This window comes from Staurois parvus, unplaced genomic scaffold, assembly GCF_062004578.1.
Source record: "Staurois parvus isolate SC_StPar_1 unplaced genomic scaffold, SC_StPar_1.0 ptg000493l, whole genome shotgun sequence".
Taxonomy (NCBI): Eukaryota; Metazoa; Chordata; class Amphibia; order Anura; family Ranidae; genus Staurois; species Staurois parvus.
The window spans coordinates 50,230-68,796 of record NW_028318289.1 but is presented as its reverse complement, the minus strand read 5'-3'; the positions used below and the strand labels follow the sequence as shown (position 1 = coordinate 68,796).

Below are 18,567 nucleotides of genomic sequence, written 5' to 3'. Positions count from 1 at the left end.
CAAACATGTCACGCTTAAAAATTGAGCACGCCCGTGCAAAGGTGACAAACGTAAATTTTACTGTCCATTCTAACGTTCTGCTGAAACTTTGTGATTTGTATAGTACTGCTTGGACTTTGAAGAAGGGGACATACCCCGAAAGCTTGTCCTCAAAATTGTATGTTAGTGCAAATAAAAAAAGTATCACGGACAGTACTCAATTGTTTCTGTCTAAAAATAAACTGAAATTTATGACAGGTCATCGTTTCTGGGTTACCATAGAAGACGGCCGATCAAAGCTGATCCCAGCAGATGAGCCGGCTGGTTGGGAGAGCCCGAGCAAGCCGTGGAAGGTGGTGAGAGTGGGAACATCACCTCCCACTGCTTGTAATAGCAGTCGAGCGAATAGTCAGCCGCTACGATTGCTATTGCAAGACAGCCAACTGCCAGCCCAAAAAAAAAAAAAACGTAGCGGGGTGATGCCTGCAGTTGCAGACATCATCCCGGTGCAACAACTTGAAAACCTATGACGTACCAGATGTGACTGTCGGCAACTGGATATACCATGAGCTGATAATGTGCTCTCTGCCTGTGCCGACTGTATCAGTCAACATTGTTCCCACCTCTCTCTGAAAAGTAAAATATAACACCGCTACCATACTATAGAGAGAAAAAAAAAAGGGATGTGTAATGTGGTTCTGTCCCAGGGTGACAGCACTGCTCCTAACTGCACGAGTGGGCATGGTCACCCTTAGGAAGGCCAAAGATGATTTGATTTTCTTTCCTGCAACCTGTGGTTGAAATCCTCCCATGGAGCTATTGTGTTCTCTCTGCATTGAGCCGTCCCTGCTGGGAGAACACAGTGATTATTGCTAGTGGCTATAAGCACTGACAATAATCGCATGCTAAAAATCCGACATGCTGGTAATATCCAAGTCAATAGATGGATCGACTTGGGTACAATCTGCCTGCACCAAAAATGGATCGAATTTCCTCCGGTCCCTGCTGAACAGACCAGGATTTGAACCATTTATGTCTAGCTTAAGACAGAAGTGTGTGTGGCAGAATCACCAGGTGGAAATTAAAGTGAACAGCTTGAAAAAAAGAAAACTAATGTGGACACCAAATCTAAAGACGGGTTGTGACGGGAGTGACTTTGGGTGGGGGGGACCATGGAACACAGCCCCCTTTGGAGAAGTGGGGAGACCCCTGTCTCAGCTCCCCATATCCCTATTATGTGTAAGTCACCCTGTGCCTGTTAGGGGTACAGGGTGATCTGTCCTAATATTGTGTAGACATGTATAGGTAGGGTGTGGGGGTTGTTCATTGTTTACTGCCACGTGGTCCCATTGTTCTATTGTGTGTCTTGCTTGGGAGCAAACTATTATGGGATATATGTGTTTGTACTGGCTTGGTGGGGGGATGTTTCCAGCAGCCCTTCTCCCTCCTGATGGGACGGCCTGCTGATGTGTTTCCTGTTACTGGGTGTATTTCCCTGCCCTGTGCATATATCTTGTATCTATGTTAAAATAAAGCAGTCCATTTCCTGTTTTAATACGAGTCTGGTGCTGTCTTGTCCTGTTTGGTCAGCGGTGGTGTCCGTGGATCTGTGTTCGGACACGGAAGTGGGAGGCTAACGGAAGTACCCTAGTGCAGTCAGGGTCTGGCTCCGTTACACGGGTATGCTGTAATATATTACATTTTGAGTATGGTTCATTCTTGAGAATGTAAGGGACAATGGTGCAATTGCAAAGTAAGAAGAGTACCCTAAAAACACAGCTTTCCTTTTAATGAACACGGAATCAATTTTAGTCCTATAAAAGTAAAGCAGAAAATATACTAATATCAGTATGCTATGTCCTAATATTGTGCATCAGCTGTCTCCTGTAATTTAGTGACAGATCTAGCCCTACCTTTACCCATTCATGCCTGAGGGCAAAACAAATCTTAGCAAAACCATACATATCAAAACTACTTTGTCCTGGAAAAAAACAAGGTATAACCCACCTGGATGCACAAATTGGGCTTTTCTTTGGTGATAAATGGTAATGGATATCTCCTGTTTTTTTTTTTTTACTATTATCAAAGGAAAATTGACCAAAAATAGTAAAAAAAAAATTTTTTTCTAAATTTAACTGTACATTTCTTGCTACTACCATAACCTACCACCAAAGAACAACCCAAATAATTTCTCCTGCTCCTGATGATCGCAGCGATACCACATAGGTGTGTGTTAGTTGTTGGTTGTACCCGGAGTACGGTACAGAAACAATAGTGCGCATTTTGCCTTTTGTTATCCTACCTTTTTGTTATCCTTTTTTATTTATACCTGCCTTTTTTTTATACCTACCTCTTTTTATCCTACACATGAATTTAAACATTTTTTTTTTTTAAATCTTGTCCAAAACATAGTGTTCATTACCTCTGACACAAACACTAACCCTGGCACTGACTTAGGTTAAACTTTGATTTAGGTATTTTCTCTTTTATATTATTTTTTGTTTTGTTTTTTTTGCACACAGCTGCTTTTTCTCTCTGCAAGGAAAGATAGAGCTACAATGTAGCGCTCTCCTCCATTCAGAAAGAGAAAATACAGGAGCGGGCTTCACAGTGATTGATCACTGCAACCAGGTGACCTGGATCCCGATCGTTAGTATGGGACCCATCTCTGTACTGGGGAAATGCCATGCGGCGTGCTTCCTAGCACAAAGACAGATAAACATTTATGCAGCCCCACGGAAAAAATCCCAGTCCAGTGGGGCCACATATATGCGTACTGTCAGTGGGATGGGGTTAATATCACTGAAAATAAACATGCAGATATACTAGACTAACTCTGGTACATATATTTTACATTTATAAGAGGAAAAATAGTACATATACAAAAAATTGAGGAGGCACATCTAACCTTTTCCTTGGTTTATTCTTCAAATTTTTCTCTTGATCTCTCACTTCCTCCACGTCATCCTCATCCAGATCGCTGGCAAGGGATATCTCGTCATCCTCCAGGTTCTCATCGTCTGACAAAACAACATCTCCATCGTCATGGGCGGAGTCTGACACAAGGGCATCTGCAGCAGACATGTCTCCATGTGACAACGTCTGCAAAAGCTAAAAAAAAGAAGAGGGCATAGCTGTTAGGCCTCTTATTCAATAAGCAAAGGTAATGCTTATAACGGAGCTCCACCCACAAGGGAAAGTTCCGTTTTAAAGACTGGTCCCCCGTTCCCCATTAAGGACTGGCACCTTTGGGAAGTGAGGTGGGGAGGAGGGGTGGAGCGGGTCCTTAAATTGAAAGGTACTCGCTCCCACTTTCTTTGCGATCGCCTAGGCCAGTGGTCGGCAAGCCGTGGCTCGCGAGCCACATGCGGCTCTTTACACGCTTTAATGCGGCTCTTGTGTGCCGAGCGCCAGCTCCCCTTCCTCCTCTCGGGCGGCAGGGACTCTGCAGCGTGATCCAAAAAAAAAAAAAACAGCCAGGGCAGAGCGCTCAAATGCAATGATTGGCCAGTCTCGCTGCCACTCACATCCTGATAGCCAGCGATTGGCTGTCAGGATGTGTGTAGGCGGGGCAGCGTGACAAACGTGAGAGGAGCTAGGCTCCTCTCACAGTCCGCCCTGAAGACCAGAACGGCGCGGGAACACGGAGAGAGGAACGCGCGGAGCAAAGGTAAGTGAATTGACACAGGGGGGACTTGGCTTACTACTTGCTACTTACTTACTACTACTATATGAGGGACGAATTACTATATGGGGGACGAATTACTATATGGGGGACGAATTACTATATGGGGGATGAATTACTATATGGGGGATGAATTACTATATGGGGGATGAATTACTATGGGGGATGAATTACTATATGGGGGATGAATTACTATATGAGGGATGAATTACTATGGGGGATGAATTACTATATGGGGGATGAATTACTATATGGGGGATGAATTACTATATGGGGGATGAATTACTATAAAAACTTATTGAAACTAAAAACAGTGTACCATCCCATGTATTTTCAGTTTTAAAAATGTGGCTCTCAAAATAAATTTCAATCGTGGTTTTGGCGAGATTTGGCCCAATTGAAAAAAAAAGGTTGCCCACCACTGGCCTAGGCGATCGGAAGTGGACGGTGCCCTCCCCGTAGTCTTTTGGGTCACATGAGAGGTCCCTGAAGACTACGGGACCATTCACAAAGTGCAGCACTACTCGTGTATGCGCAGTGGGCACCCAGCTGTGAAGACACCAGACAGCTGGTGAAACAGGCTGCGGTGGGGGCACCGCGGGACCAAGGGACAGGTAAGTGGCTGTTTTTTAAAAATCAGCTGGTACAGTTTTTGTAGCTGCTGACTTTATTTTTTTACAGTGCGACTGGAACTCCACTTTAAGTGCAATAAAATAAACCAATTAGTAATCTCAGATTAAAGCAGCAACATAACAAAAATGAAAGCTGAATGCAAGGAAAACAGCTTATTACACATATATGCGATTGGTTTTACATCCCAAATGATTTTTGTTTTTATCCATCCAGTCCTGAGATTCACACATCTCTGCCATACAGCAGAGCCCTGTTTAGCAAGGGAGGGGAACTGATTTTTCCTGCAGCATTTTCACTTTCACTTACAGGTCTCCTTCCTCACCAGGTGACTGGATCGCGAAAGGAGGAATAGACTGAAAAGTTCATCCTTCTGCTCTCTCCTCCTATAAGCACACTCCTTGCCCAGCAACACAATTGATTGGCTCCTTGTGCTACGTCTTCCTCCCTAACTCTGAGCTCTGTTGTTTCAGTAGACTGCAAGAGGCTGTTACAAAGTCAAAGTCAGGTACTTACATTACTTGCAGTGTACAGTACATTTACCATGTACAGTATTAACAAAAAACTAAGCTGCAAATCTGTGTCTTTTATATGTGCCTGGAGTTTCTCCAGCTTTAAGCCCTCGTTCACACTGATGTGGTGTGAAATTCGCAGCGTTTTCAGTGCCAATTCTGCACTGCATCAGAATCGCACCCTGTTCATGCGAATCGCTGTAGGCGTGTATGTTAACAACACCCCAAAAGCGGTCTGCAAAATGCAACGCTATGTGCAGAATCAGATCGCATAGGTGTGAATACCCATGCGATCCGATTCTAGTGCGGACCCAAAAAATGGTCCTGCACCTTTTTGGTGTGGGTGCAGTGCAATTAGAGCCATACAAAATGTATGGCTCCATTTGCATCGCACACAAATGGCATGTAATTTGCACAGGAATGCGGTGCGGTTTCTGTGCGAATCACATGCGATATACCGCACATATGTGAACCCAGGCTAAAAATATCAGAATTTTTTGCTTTACGGCACACTATATCCCTTGTGGTCTCTGTATTGAAAAATGAAAATGATATGCAAGATTACCACAAGGCATGAATCCTATACACAGAATGGTCATTATATTGGGTATGCCTAGTACTGGGTAATATCCATTTTACCTTTAGGAAAGCTTGACTTCTACACACGGATTCAACAATTATTATATACAGACTCCAAAGCCTCACACCATTTCCCCAACTAGAGCTGTTTTACATCTCAGTCGCACTTGGTGCGACTTGGCATGCAATTTGACTTGCCATGCGACTTGCAAAGTACATTGCTATGTTGCGACTTGCAAAGTACATACTATTGTCCGCAATTACAGCGGTCAAAATGGTACCAATTTCTAAAGTAGTACATGCACTACTTTTCATGCGATTTGCACAGACATCTTTTCAGTAACCTCTGCCTTTAGTGCCTAGTGATTAAATAAATAGCAGTGCATATAATCGGATTTATATGCATCTACTTTTCAGCTATTCAGAGAAAGATGGTATCATGATTTCTGAGCTATAAAGAGCATGCTGGTCGGGGATGTACTCAGGAGTGTTCAGATAACGGTCCATACTGGTCTGTGCTATATCACGAATCATAATCAGCAAAAGTATTCCCCTCCCTTACCTCAGAGTAGTATCGGTACATGTCAGAGCTCATTCCTGACGCTGGTGTCATTCAACAAGAGGACATCTTGTGACAATAAGGGCCAAGTCACACTCATGCGCTTGTGCATGTACATTTTCATCCATTTTAGCGTGTGCTGACGTCCGTTGACATACATTTTGACGTCCGCTGACATGCATGTGCAGTGTTACGGTGTGCATAGGACTCATTGGTAATAATTGTTTTTCAGATGTCCTTCTGTTGATCTGCGTTTTACAGCTGCGCTAAAATGGAGATAAACGCATTGGTGTGAATTGGCCCTAAGAGTTTACTGGGTGGGAGAGGGGCAGCTCTGGACTGAAATAGCCCAGAGTTGGACTTCAAACTTGTGATTTGTGCTCACCGAGCTTTTCCCAATAGTTTTAAGTGAGAACATCCCAGTTTCTCCATCATCGGCTATGGAAACACCTGGAAGATCCATTTTCAGTTCCATTCTAAGCCTTTGTTTGCGCTGAGCTTTCAGTAACTGCTTCTTCTTTCTAAAATCAATATAAAAAATATAAACTTAGATAATCTAAGCGTTTACATAAAGGAAAAAAAATACACAGGAGAGGGCTGTTGTAGAAAATGGTGAACAGTGATCAATGGGTATTTGTTTTCACTGTTCAGAGTGATAACAAAAAAAACTTTCAAAAGGTATATTTAAAGAAGATCTAAAGGCAAAACCTTTTATTTCATGTTAGATAGGCTACAAGAGGGTTACATATAGGGGGGAGAATTATATTGGGAAATTTCCCGTCACTTCCTGTCCCAAAGACAAAACAGGAAGTGAAAGAAAATCTCTGCAAAGTGAGGAAATCCCTGGTTGTCACCAGAGCCAGTGTCCCATTTGGTAGATTTCCCCTCTATTCCTGTTTAAATTTCACTTTCAATGACAATGGTATAAAGAAAAGAAAAAAGTTTTGCCTCTATTTATAATTTAACATACCAAAATGGGGAAAGCAGGAGAAGTGCATTGTTAGAATTTGCATATACTTTAAAGTGTTACAAAACCCCGGAACCTGCACTCACTATATCCGGTCTCCCCGGACCCCGCGTTCACTATATCCGGTCTCCCCGGACCCCGCGTTCACTATATCCGGTCTCCCCGGACCCCGCGTTCACTATATCCGGTCTCCCCGGACCCCGCGTTCACTATATCCGGTCTCCCCGGACCCCGCGTTCACTATATCCGGTCTCCCCGGACCCCGCGTTCACTATATCCGGTCTCCCCGGACCCCGCGTTCACTATATCCGGTCTCCCCGGACCCTGCGTTCACTATACCTGGTCTCCCGCAGTACACAGAATATGGAAATAAACTGTCAAATACCTTTTCTTATCAGCAGTATATAGCAGTCTTGTGACTTCTATCAGTGTGCAGTAGAGCACTGGTTAATCTTGTACAAGGAGCTTTCATTCTCTCTGACTGTCCTATGAGGCTGCATGACCCCTGACCCTCTGCCCAGACAGCGCTGATTGTCCCAATCACATGCACAACTCTCTAGCAATCAGAACATGTGCAGACTTGCCACTGCTGCTCTGTACTATGGCAGATGGATTAGGGACAGTAGAAGGGGAGGATCAGAGAAGACAGGATCAAATGGCCTTTATACACAATGCGGAGGATTAACCCCTTCGGTTCTACAGTGAGTATAACAAGCATACTATTCTGCATTTACAGACTGATTTTACTGTTGTGGGTTTAGTAACACTTTAAATCTCTCTGTAAATAGCAGGTGTGCTTTAAAGCTATGGAAAATTCAAGGAAATGAAAGACACCAGCTCTGAGCCATCATCCTTCACCTCACTACTAAGTGATGTGGAACCCATATGCAGGATAGGAACTTGGATGTCAATGGCTGAATACTTGTTTCGGATAAGTGAGAGACAGGCTAAGGGTGACCACCATAGAGAGAGGATATAACCAATGACATTGTGTTCTCCAGCGAACAATAAAAGAACATTTTCTTTTAACCTTTTGAGTGTCGCCAGCTCTTCGGCTTTTAGATCTGCTAACTTCCTATCCAGCTGCTCATTCTCATCCTCCTCGGCTTTGTCCTCATTTTCTGAACCTTCTTCTTCCTCTTCACCAGAACTGAGACTGAAAACAAGAAGCACAGTTAGACAATTGGCTTTATTTCTCATCTGAATGGAGACCTGCCTGCATTGCCCTTCAAGAAAAACCCAAGTCCTCATTCTAAATTCTGCTTTCTTTAACCACTTGCCCTCCTGTGGCTTTACCCCCCCCCCCCCCTTCCTGACCAGACCAATTTTTTCAATATGGTGCTGCGTTACTTTAATTCATAATTGCGCGGTCATGCAACACTGCACCCAAATAAAATTTACGTCATTTTCCCCCACAAATGGAGCTTTCTTTTGGTGGTATTTGATCGCCTCTGCGTTTGTTATTTTTTTGCGCTATAAACAAATAAAGACTGGCACTTTTGCAAAAAAAAAAACAAACAAACAATATTTTTGACTTTTTGCTATTAAACTTGTCCAGTAAAAAAAAATGTAAAAAATCATTTCGTCATAAATTTAGGCCAAAATGTATTCTGCTCCATGTCTTGCTAAAAATAAAAAATCCAAATATGTGTAAATTAATTGGTTTACATGAAAATTATAGCATCTACAAATGGCAGTATAGATACTGGATTTTTTTTTAATTTTATACTAGTAATAGTGGCGATCAGCGACTTATCACTAATACAGTGATCAGTGCTAATAAAAAGCACTGACACTGTACTAATGACACTGGGAAGAAAGGAGTTAACATCTGGGGCGATCAAAGGGTTAACTGTGTGCTGTGTTTTACTATCTTGTCTGTGTGTGCTTTACTATGTACGCATACTGCTTTGTATTGCTCTGCTATGCAGAGCAATACAAAGCATCATGCTGGTGCTGACAGGGGAGAGATCTGTATTGTTTACATACAGACCTCTCCCGCCAGTGTTCTTCAGCGATCGCCGTCTGCTGGCGGGGAAACTCCAGCCGGGACCCGGTGATCAACAGCTGTACAAAGTGTAGGTTCTGGCCAGCTCAGTGGATTGTTTTAAAAAAGTCCTGGATTCTTTCTTAGATACACAGAATATAACTGGATACTAACATTTATATGTAAAGTTGATCCAGGGAATATCTGATTGCCTCTCGGGGGATCAGGGAGGAATTTTTTCCCCTGCAGGAGCAAATGGAATCATACTTTGCTGGGTATTTTACCAGCTTGGACCATTGTATCTATGGATATTGCCATACTCATGGGATCCCTACAAAAGTTGGAAATCACTGTAGTAGACACTGCTACTCCAGTGATCCACACTAATTTCCAGGTCCCTTTGCCAAGCAGCTGCTACATTGTGAACACAAGCTCGTCACCATTCAGATTGCTTTGCATTTTCTCGATGAATGGAAAGCGCTCTCTCATTAGACAAGGTAGACACAAAGCGCTGTCAAACTCTCCATGGTCTCCACCTTCCTGCCCACCATGTTCTTAGTGAGACTGATTTTTACTTAAAGCGGAGCTCCAATCTCCGATGAAAAAAATAAAAAACTGTAGCCGCTGACTTAAATAGCCACTCACCTGCCCCTCGATCCAGCGGTGTGCTCACCGCAGCCAGGTTCACCGACCGCCTTCTCTCCCTGGCCCCGACATCTTAAGTGTGGGCACCTGGCTGTGACAGCATGCGGCTGCACAGCCAGGTGCCCACTGAGCATGTGCAAGCAGCACGGTGTATTGTGAATGGTTTCGCAGTCTTCTCGAACCTGTCAAGTGTCCTAGAAGACTAGGGGGGGGGGGACCTTCCGCTTGCAATCGCCTAGGCGGTTAGAGCGGAAGTGGGAGCGGGTACCTGTCAAAGTCAAGTACCCACTTTCCTCCGCTCCCCAAAAATGCCAATCATTAAAGGGGAGCAGGGAATGATCCCTTAACCGCCTCCCACCCGCCATATAGTACAATGTCGGGCGCAAGGCAGTTCTCTCGTTCTGGGAGGACGTCATATGACGTCCTCCCATTCTAACCACGCATGCGTGGCTCAGGGAGCGCGCAGCGTAGCGATCGGTGGTGCGCTGTGTCCCTTGGACACAGCGGATCACCGATCAATGGAAAGAGCCGAAGATGTCAGCTTGGTCATGTGATCAGCTGTGTCCAATCACAACTGATCACATGTAAACAGGGAAATGCCAGTTATCGGCATTTCTCTCCTCACGAGCTGTCACACTGACAGAGGAAAGGAGAGCCGGTAATTGGCATCCCTCGGAGAAGACATGTACACAGATCAGAGCACTGATGATCAGTGTGCCCTGATGATCTGTGTAGCCCCAGCAGTGCCACCTGTCAATGTCCATCAGTGCCAGCTGTCAGTGCTCATCCATGCCACCTGCCAGTGCCCATCAGTGCCACATTTCAGTGCCTACCAGAGCACATCAATGCCACATATTAGTGCCCATCTGAGCTGCCTTTCAGTGTCACCCATCAGTACCAGTCAGTGCCACTTATCAATGCCAGTCAGTGCCGCCTATCAGTGCCAGTCAGTGCCGCCTATCAGTGCCAGTCAGTGCCGCCTATCAGTGCCAGTCAGTGCCGCCTATCAGTGCCAGTCAGTGCCGCCTATCAGTGCCAGTCAGTGCCGCCTATCAGTGCCAGTCAGTGCCGCCTATCAGTGCCAGTCAGTGCCGCCTATCAGTGCCAGTCAGTGCCGCCTATCAGTGCCAGTCAGTGCCGCCTATCAGTGCCGTCTAACAGTGCCAGTCAGTGCCACCTAACAGTGCCAGTCAGTGCCAGCTAACAGTGCCGCCTATCAGTGCCCATCAGTGATGCCTGTCAATGCCCATCAGTGCCACCTACCAGTGCCTCATCAGTGCCCATCAGTGCAGCCTATCAGTGAACATCACTACAGCCTCATTAGCGCACATCAGTGAAGGAGAAAAATCACTTATTTACAACATTTTACAACAAAAACTAAGAAAAACGTTTTTTTTTTTCAAAATTTTCTGTGGTTTTTGGTTTAAGAAAAAATAAAAAACCCAGAGGTGATTAAATACCACCAAAATAAAGCTCTATCTGTCACAAAAACATTATAAAAAATGTCATATGGGTCCAGTTTTGCATGACCGCGCAATTGTCATTCAAAGTGTAACAGAGCTGAAAGCTGGAAATTGGCCTGGGCAGGAAGGGGGGTAGAAGTGCCCTGTAGGCAAGGGGTTAAAGTAGAACTTCCCCTTTTGCGTGGATCTCCGCTTTAATGCTGATAAAAGCAATGCATACATAAAATAGATAAAAGACAAGTACTCACTTCACCGCCTCCAATGAATCTTTGGACTGTTCTTTTAGTTTCTTGGCAAGAGACCTCCGCAACTTAGACCTCCAACTCAAGAGTGACCTGTATGAACAAGGGGTATAGTTCAAAAGTGGATTCAAGCAAAGGGGGCAAAAAAGGGAAGTAAATCAGGTAAAATAATACCGGAGCTCCTTGCGCCCAAGGACTTTGATATCTTTACAGCATTCTTTGATATCAGCGGTGGTGGATGCATGGCTCTCAAGGTCTTTGTCATCTATTACAATCTGAAGCAGAAAAAGGACTACAACAGTAAGCAGTTCAGTAAGTACATGATTATTGCCACCCTGTTTCCTAAGAACTCTTCTATGCCAACAGAATTTTGACAACAGATCATTCTTTAACCTGAGCATGGTGAGTTCACAAGATGATCATTTTAGGCCACATTTGGCCAGATCTTACTGGTGACCAGCATCAAACCCACCTCAGGCCTGTCTCTAGAGCAGGGGTCTCCAAACCTTCTAAACAAAGGGCCAGCTTACTATCCTTAAGACCAGACTGTGGCCATTGGGAGCATTGGAAGTAGAAAAGGTCCCGACGTTAGTGGGAATAGACAATGCCCCATCTATGATGTCAGTGGGAGGAATTGCACCCATTGTTGGTGTCAGGAACTGTGCCCTGTCGTTGTCATCAGGAGGAATTGTGTCCCATTTTTGGTTTCATTGGAAGGAATTGTGTCCCATCATTGGTGTCATTGGGAAGAATTGTGTCCTATTCTTGGTTTCATTGGTAGGAATTGTGTCCCATTATTGATGTCATTGGAATGAATTGTGTTCTATTGTTGGTGTCATTGGGAGGAATTGTGCCCCTTCATTTGTGTCAGTGGGGGGAATTATGACCCATCCTTGGCATTAGAGGATGAAATAGTGCCTAAAGGGCCAGATAAAGGCAAGTAAAGGGCTGCATCCGGCCCTCGGGCCGCAGTTTGGGAGTGTGACCATTGGGAGTAGGAAAGGTCCCAACGTTAGTCGGAATAGACAATGCCTCATCTTTGCTGTCAGTGGGAGGAATAGTGACCCATCTTTTGTGTCAGTGGGAGGAATTGTGCCCCATCATTGGTGTCATTGGGAGGAATTGTGTCCCTTCATTTGTGTCGGGGGGGGGATTATGCCCCATTGTTGGTATCAGAGGATTAAATAGTCCCCCAAGGGCCAGATAAAGGCAAGAACAGGACCACATCCGGCCCCCGGGCTGCAGTTTGGGAGTGTGACTATAGGGAATAGAAAGGGTCCTTACATTATCCCAACATGGAAGGAATAGTACTATATATTTGGTGTCAGTGGGAGGAATTACGACCAATTGTTGGTCTCAGTGGGAGGAACTCTGCCCCATTGTCAATGTTATTGGGAGAAATTTTGCCACATCATTGGAGTCATTGGGAGAAAATTTGCCCCATCATTAGTGTCATCATGAGGAAATGTCTCCCATCATTGGTGTCATTGAGAGGAACTGTGTCCCATCATTGGTGTCATTGGGAGGAATTATGCCCCATTGTTGGTATAAGAGGATGAAATAGTGCCCCAAGGGCCAGATAAAGGCAAGCAAAGAGACACATCCAGCCCCCGGGCTGCAGTTTGGGAGTGTGGCCATTGGGAGAATAAAAGGTCCTAACATTATCCCGACATGGGAGGAATAGTGCCCCATTTTTTGTGTCAGTGAAATTGTGTTCTGTTGTTGGTGTCATTGGAAGGAAATGTCTTCCATCACTGGTGTCATTGGGAGGCATTGTCTCCCATTGTTGGTGTCTTTGGGAGGAATTGTGTGCCATCCTTGGGAGGAATTGTGTGCCATCCTTGGGAGGACTTGCGTGCCATCCTCGGGAGGACTTGCGTGCCATCCTCGGGAGGACTTGCGTGCCATCCTCGGGAGGACTTGCGTGCCATCATCGGGAGGACTTGCGTGCCATCATCGGGAGGACTTGCGTGCCATCATCGGGAGGACTTGCGTGCCATCATCGGGAGGACTTGCGTGCCATCATCGGGAGGACTTGCGTGCCATCATCGGGAGGACTTGCGTGCCATCATCGGGAGGACTTGCGTGCCATCATCGGGAGGACTTGCGTGCCATCATCGGGAGGACTTGCGTGCCATCATCGGGAGGACTTGCGTGCCATCATCGGGAGGACTTGCGTGCCATCATCGGGAGGACTTGCGTGCCATCATCGGGAGGACTTGCGTGCCATCATCGGGAGGACTTGCGTGCCATCATCGGGAGGACTTGCGTGCCATCATCGGGAGGACTTGCGTGCCATCATCGGGAGGACTTGCGTGCCATCATCGGGAGGACTTGCGTGCCATCATCGGGAGGACTTGCGTGCCATCATCGGGAGGACTTGCGTGCCATCATCGGGAGGACTTGCGTGCCATCATCGGGAGGACTTGCGTGCCATCATCGGGAAAAATTGCGTGCCATCATCGGGAGGAATTGCGTGCCATCATCGGGAGGAATTGCGTGCCATCATCGGGAGGAATTGCGTGCCATCATCGGGAGGAATTGCGTGCCATCATCGGGAGGAATTGCGTGCCATCATCGGGAGGAATTGCGTGCCATCATCGGGAGGAATTGCGTGCCATCATCGGGAGGACTTGCGTGCCATCATCGGGAGGAATTGCGTGCCATCATCGGGAGGAATTGCGTGCCATCATCGGGAGGAATTGCGTGCCATCATCGGGAGGAATTGCGTGCCATCATTGGTATCATTGGAAGGAATTGTGTCCCTTCATTTGTGTCTGTGGGGGAAGTTATGCCCCATTGTTGGTATCAGAGGATGAAATAGTGCCCAAAGGGCCAGATAAAAGGTAAGCAAAGGGCTGAATGTGGCCCCCAGTATGTCTAGAGTGATCAGTATGGGTTTCCCAGCAAGAAGGCTCTCCCATATGAACACCATGTCCAGGGCTTTCTCCAGGATCACCCAACACCAAGCACTCATCTACTAACACCCACAACACCCTTTTCCAGGGAAATGACCTCAAAGCTTTCTTCAGTTCTTCAGGTTCAGGTTCACAAATACATCTTTCACAAAGCCTTACATAGGATGAAAAAGACACAAACCCATCTAGTTCAACCAGTAGAAAAAAAATAAAAACAACCAAATACAGAACTCCATACCCCAGCTGTCCAGAGGAAGGCAAAAAAAAAGCCTACAAAGTGTGATCCAATCTACTTCATCAGGGGAAAAAAATCTTTCCTGATCTCTGGAAGGCAATCGGATATTTCCTGGATCAACACTCTCTGCTGATATTACCCATAAATGTTATTTTTTCAGTTATAATTTTTGCACTTAGGAATGCGTTCAGCTCTTTTTACAACAATCTTTTGAGTTGGAATTACATTTTTATCTGCTGTACATCCCAAAGTGTTTTTTTGGAAGTAGTGACACAAGGCTCCTAAGAACACAAGTCTGAAATTCTCACAGACAGACAAGACAACACATGACAACGTTTCTACACACAATACAGGAAGGCCATCTCTCATGTAGTGGTGGCCCCTGAGAGGCTCACAATGTAGTGGATTGCAGGTAATCCTTGGATCAAGATCACACCTCAGAATCGCATTGTCCACCTTGCCTAGGAACACTTGGGAATTTTGGCAACAGCTTAAGTCTCTGGTGTAAAGGTAGGAAAGTCTTAGCTAGCATGGAGCAAAGGTCTTAGCTAGACTGTATATTGCCTTCAGCTACCATGACTGCATGGTCAAGCAATGTAGATGGGGCCACCTGCATAAAAGCAGTTTGGGCCCAGACTGACTCCCATTTTATTGTTCTACATACAGTATGTTCATGCCATTTAGCTACTTACAAAGCATATGTAGTATCTCGAACCTCCAAGAACACTTGTCTTGATCCCTGTTATATCTCCTGCCAATTCGTATTACGATATTTAGAGCTGCTGACATCACCAACTGTGACATAAAATGCTAAAGCTACTTTCACACTGAGGAGTTTTTGAAGAGTTTTTAGCGTTAAAAAAAAAAAAAAAAAAAGCCTGAAAAGCTAAAAAAAAAAATGCTTTCCTATGTATGTGAATGTATATCTAAGTATGTTTTCACACTGAGATAAAAACTCCTGCTTGCAGCATCTTTGGGGCATGTTTGGCGAGTTAAAAAAAATGCCTTTTCCCATTGAAATCAATGGCAAACGCCTGAAAAACGTTTTTGGTGCAGTTTTTAAGTCACGTGTTCTTTAAAAAAAAGCTCAGAAAGCACGGTAAAAACGCCTATGCGTTATTGCTGTCTTTTTGCGGCGGATCATTGTGAGTCCCAACTTAAAGCCCTTCAACATCCTTACTGGAGCAGCAGAAGTGAAGGCCTTTGCTCTAGTCCTGTCTCTATGCGGTTTCCCTGTACTCCCTTGTGTGGAACAGCACTGCTCTTAAAGTGGTTGTAAAGGCTCAAGGTTTTTACCTTCATGCATTCATATCGGAGCAAATGCTCAGTAGCGGCACTAATATCAATACTGGTGCAACCCCAATTAATTCACAATCTTAGGAAGATCTGATCAGGTCCACCTGTCATTTTTGTGGGCGGACCTGACTGTATGGTCCATTCATACCAATAGTCAGGCGAGTGTAAAATGGACTTGTGTCCATTTACACCCGCCTATCTCCGGGTCCAATCTGGTCCGTAAAAAAAAAAAAAAAAAAAAAAAAAAAAAAAAAGATGGGGGATCTGTCCCCTCCCATTTAGGCAGATTGGACTGGAGGGTAGTTGGGTGTAAATGGATAGAGTCTGTTTACTCCTGGCCACCCACAGAGCAGAGTGGCCTCTGTCCGTGTCCACTGTTCAGAAACGGAGCGGACACGGACCTGTCATCTGCCTGCTCTGCTCAGCAGGGGATCTGCGAGCTGATCCTCTGCTGCTCAGAACAGATTCCACCATGGGTGAGCGGGGTCTCAACTTGCATCCAACCATTTGGATATTCTAATATGCATAATACCTATACAATGATTAAATTCATACCTCGCTGAGCTTGGAAAGAAAGTCTACAGGATTGGGAGCTTTGAGGAAATCCACAAGAGTTGCTTTTTGGTAAAGTGTTCCTTCTTCGTATCCTTCTGCCTGTGGCGGAAAGAAAATGAAACTTCGATTATAGCTGGTTTCTTCCAAGACCTCACATTTTTACATTATTCCTCCTGAGCTCCTGCAGATAGAGCAACATGCTGTATTAACAAATGACCCCCTAGCTCAGCCCCAACCCTTTATATCACTGAACTCCTGTGCACAGCGCTAGGTATGGCCATTCACTGATTGGGCTATCATCAGTGCCAGGCTCTAAGCATCAGCAAGCGTGACAACCCTGCCATTATTTCACTGTAGAAAGAAAAACATTGCCTCCCTATCCAAGTTGTGCCTATCCAATGGTTCTTCTGCCAAGATCAACTGCAATTCTGTTATGTTTTTGTTTTATCTTTTTCAAACATACTGTTTGTATACTTACATGAAAACCAATTAAAATTGTTAATAAAAAAAAAAGATCAACTGGAACATACCAAATGTTTCAGGGGATACTTAGAAAATCAGAGAGACCTGTCTCACTGGTATGGCAAGTCTACATCACATATGCAATTTTATAGTTTAAAGAAGACTCTGGGATGGGCTAAAAAAAACACCACACATTAGTACACCCCCCTAAACAGTTAATAAAAATTTAGAAAATCATTACCATTTAGGAGAAAAGTCTAATTGAATTTTCATGACATAACCCTCATCTCTGTAAATCAAAAGGTAACAGCATCTGCTCTGCTAAGGAGGAAGTGTAACAGCAGGGAAGACATCATATCCTCTCCTCTCTCTCTGCAGTAAAAGGAAACTACAGTTCCCATCAACCACAGGGAACTGTAGTGAATGTGGGCGGGTACACTAGGCCTGTACATGTTGAATGTCTGAGAGATTCAGTCCACCCAGCACTGCAAGTGGGGCTGAATTACATAGCTGTTTCCTGGACAGGGGTGTGTTTACCACAAGGCAAACAAGGCACTTACCTAGGGTGGCATTTTCCAGGGGGGCAGCACCTACCCCCAAAAGAAGGGATGAAAGAAGGGACACATGCACCATGAAAACCAGGTGGGATCCGAGAGGCTGTGGGCTGCTTGAAGGTGTATGTAGAGCTTGACTCTTGTTCACAGGGATTTCCGGAGCTGTGAAGATGAGTGTCTTTTTCTCTATCGCCCGGAGGTGAGGGAGGGTAGTGGAAGGCTCTCCTGGGTGGGGGTAGGGGTGTTGCTGGTCAGCAATGTCAGGCTCTCTCTGTGGTGGGGGAAGGGGGGGAGGGGGGTGTTGATCGGTGTCCGTGAGGGCAGACGATTTTTGGGTTGCCTAGGGCAGCACAAAACCTAAATACACTACTGTTCCTGGAGAAAGAACTACAGAAGGGATGTGCCAAGACCAGTGTCTGGAGGAATAAGAGGCATAGCAGTGGCGGGTCTTACAAACAGGAAACCAAAAAGGATGGAACGGTTTGACTTGAAAATGAATAGGCTATTTCAGAACAACTACTGAGTGAACCAGTCGATGGATGACATCAGTGAAGGGAGAAAATCAGCAGCTAGAACAAGTAAAGAAGTTTTTGCTTTAAGATGTTTTCCCACACATGATCATTCTGAATAAATGTCTGCAAGGACTCAATACCATGCAGCATCCAATAAAGAGTTGCTACAGCTCTCTCATTTATCTCAAAGCACCGCAGCACAGGAGGTTGGCCAAGAAACAGATTCAAACACTGTCATACGGAGTACGGAGAGTTGGCCATTGGAGAGTAGATACGAGCTGTGTGTGGGGGGGGGAAGGCATACTACCAAGGAAGAGGGTGGGGGAACCCATATCAGGGTTTTCAGTAGAAAAGTGAAATTGTACTTTAGATTGCATCTAAAACCAAGGACATTTTTCTATATTGCCCATACCAGTGAGCCAGATGTGATGGCTGCATTCATTTTCTTTTTTCACTTTTTTACTCTTTTATTTTCACTGGTAATCCTGCAGGTAGCACACTGCTAGGAAGACAATGCCCACCCGCTGTATCCTATATATGGGGAAGTAGCACTGCCACCCCACGACAAGACTACAGAATACATCCCCCTTTCCTCTTAATAACATTGGGGGAATGGGGTTCTGTAGTCCTTAAAAATAGATGAGCATAATGTTAATTGATAAGATGGCAGCATAGGAGGTTTCTGGCAAGAAGCAATGGGTACTTTCTTTTGCATTTATCGAAAAACATAACAAAATGCTTTCAGTTGTATATTTAACAGACTAAAAGGGAATAAGAAAAAATTACG

The 18,567-nt window shown here is 45.0% G+C and overlaps 1 protein-coding gene across 1 annotated transcript in view; it reads right to left on the bottom strand.

Annotated features, from left to right (window-relative positions):
• The window catches only part of FTSJ3 (FtsJ RNA 2'-O-methyltransferase 3), a 75,131-nt gene that overhangs the window by 31,762 nt on the left and 24,802 nt on the right, over window positions 1–18,567 (bottom strand). The window contains exons 9-14 of the mRNA XM_089689699.1: window positions 16,253–16,351; window positions 11,423–11,523; window positions 11,255–11,341; window positions 7,942–8,067; window positions 6,330–6,465; window positions 2,888–3,090 (exon numbers count right to left, since the gene is read on the bottom strand). Coding sequence (XP_089545825.1) covers window positions 2,888–3,090; window positions 6,330–6,465; window positions 7,942–8,067; window positions 11,255–11,341; window positions 11,423–11,523; window positions 16,253–16,351 — 752 coding nt within the window. The remainder of the gene's footprint in view (window positions 1–2,887; window positions 3,091–6,329; window positions 6,466–7,941; window positions 8,068–11,254; window positions 11,342–11,422; window positions 11,524–16,252; window positions 16,352–18,567) is intronic.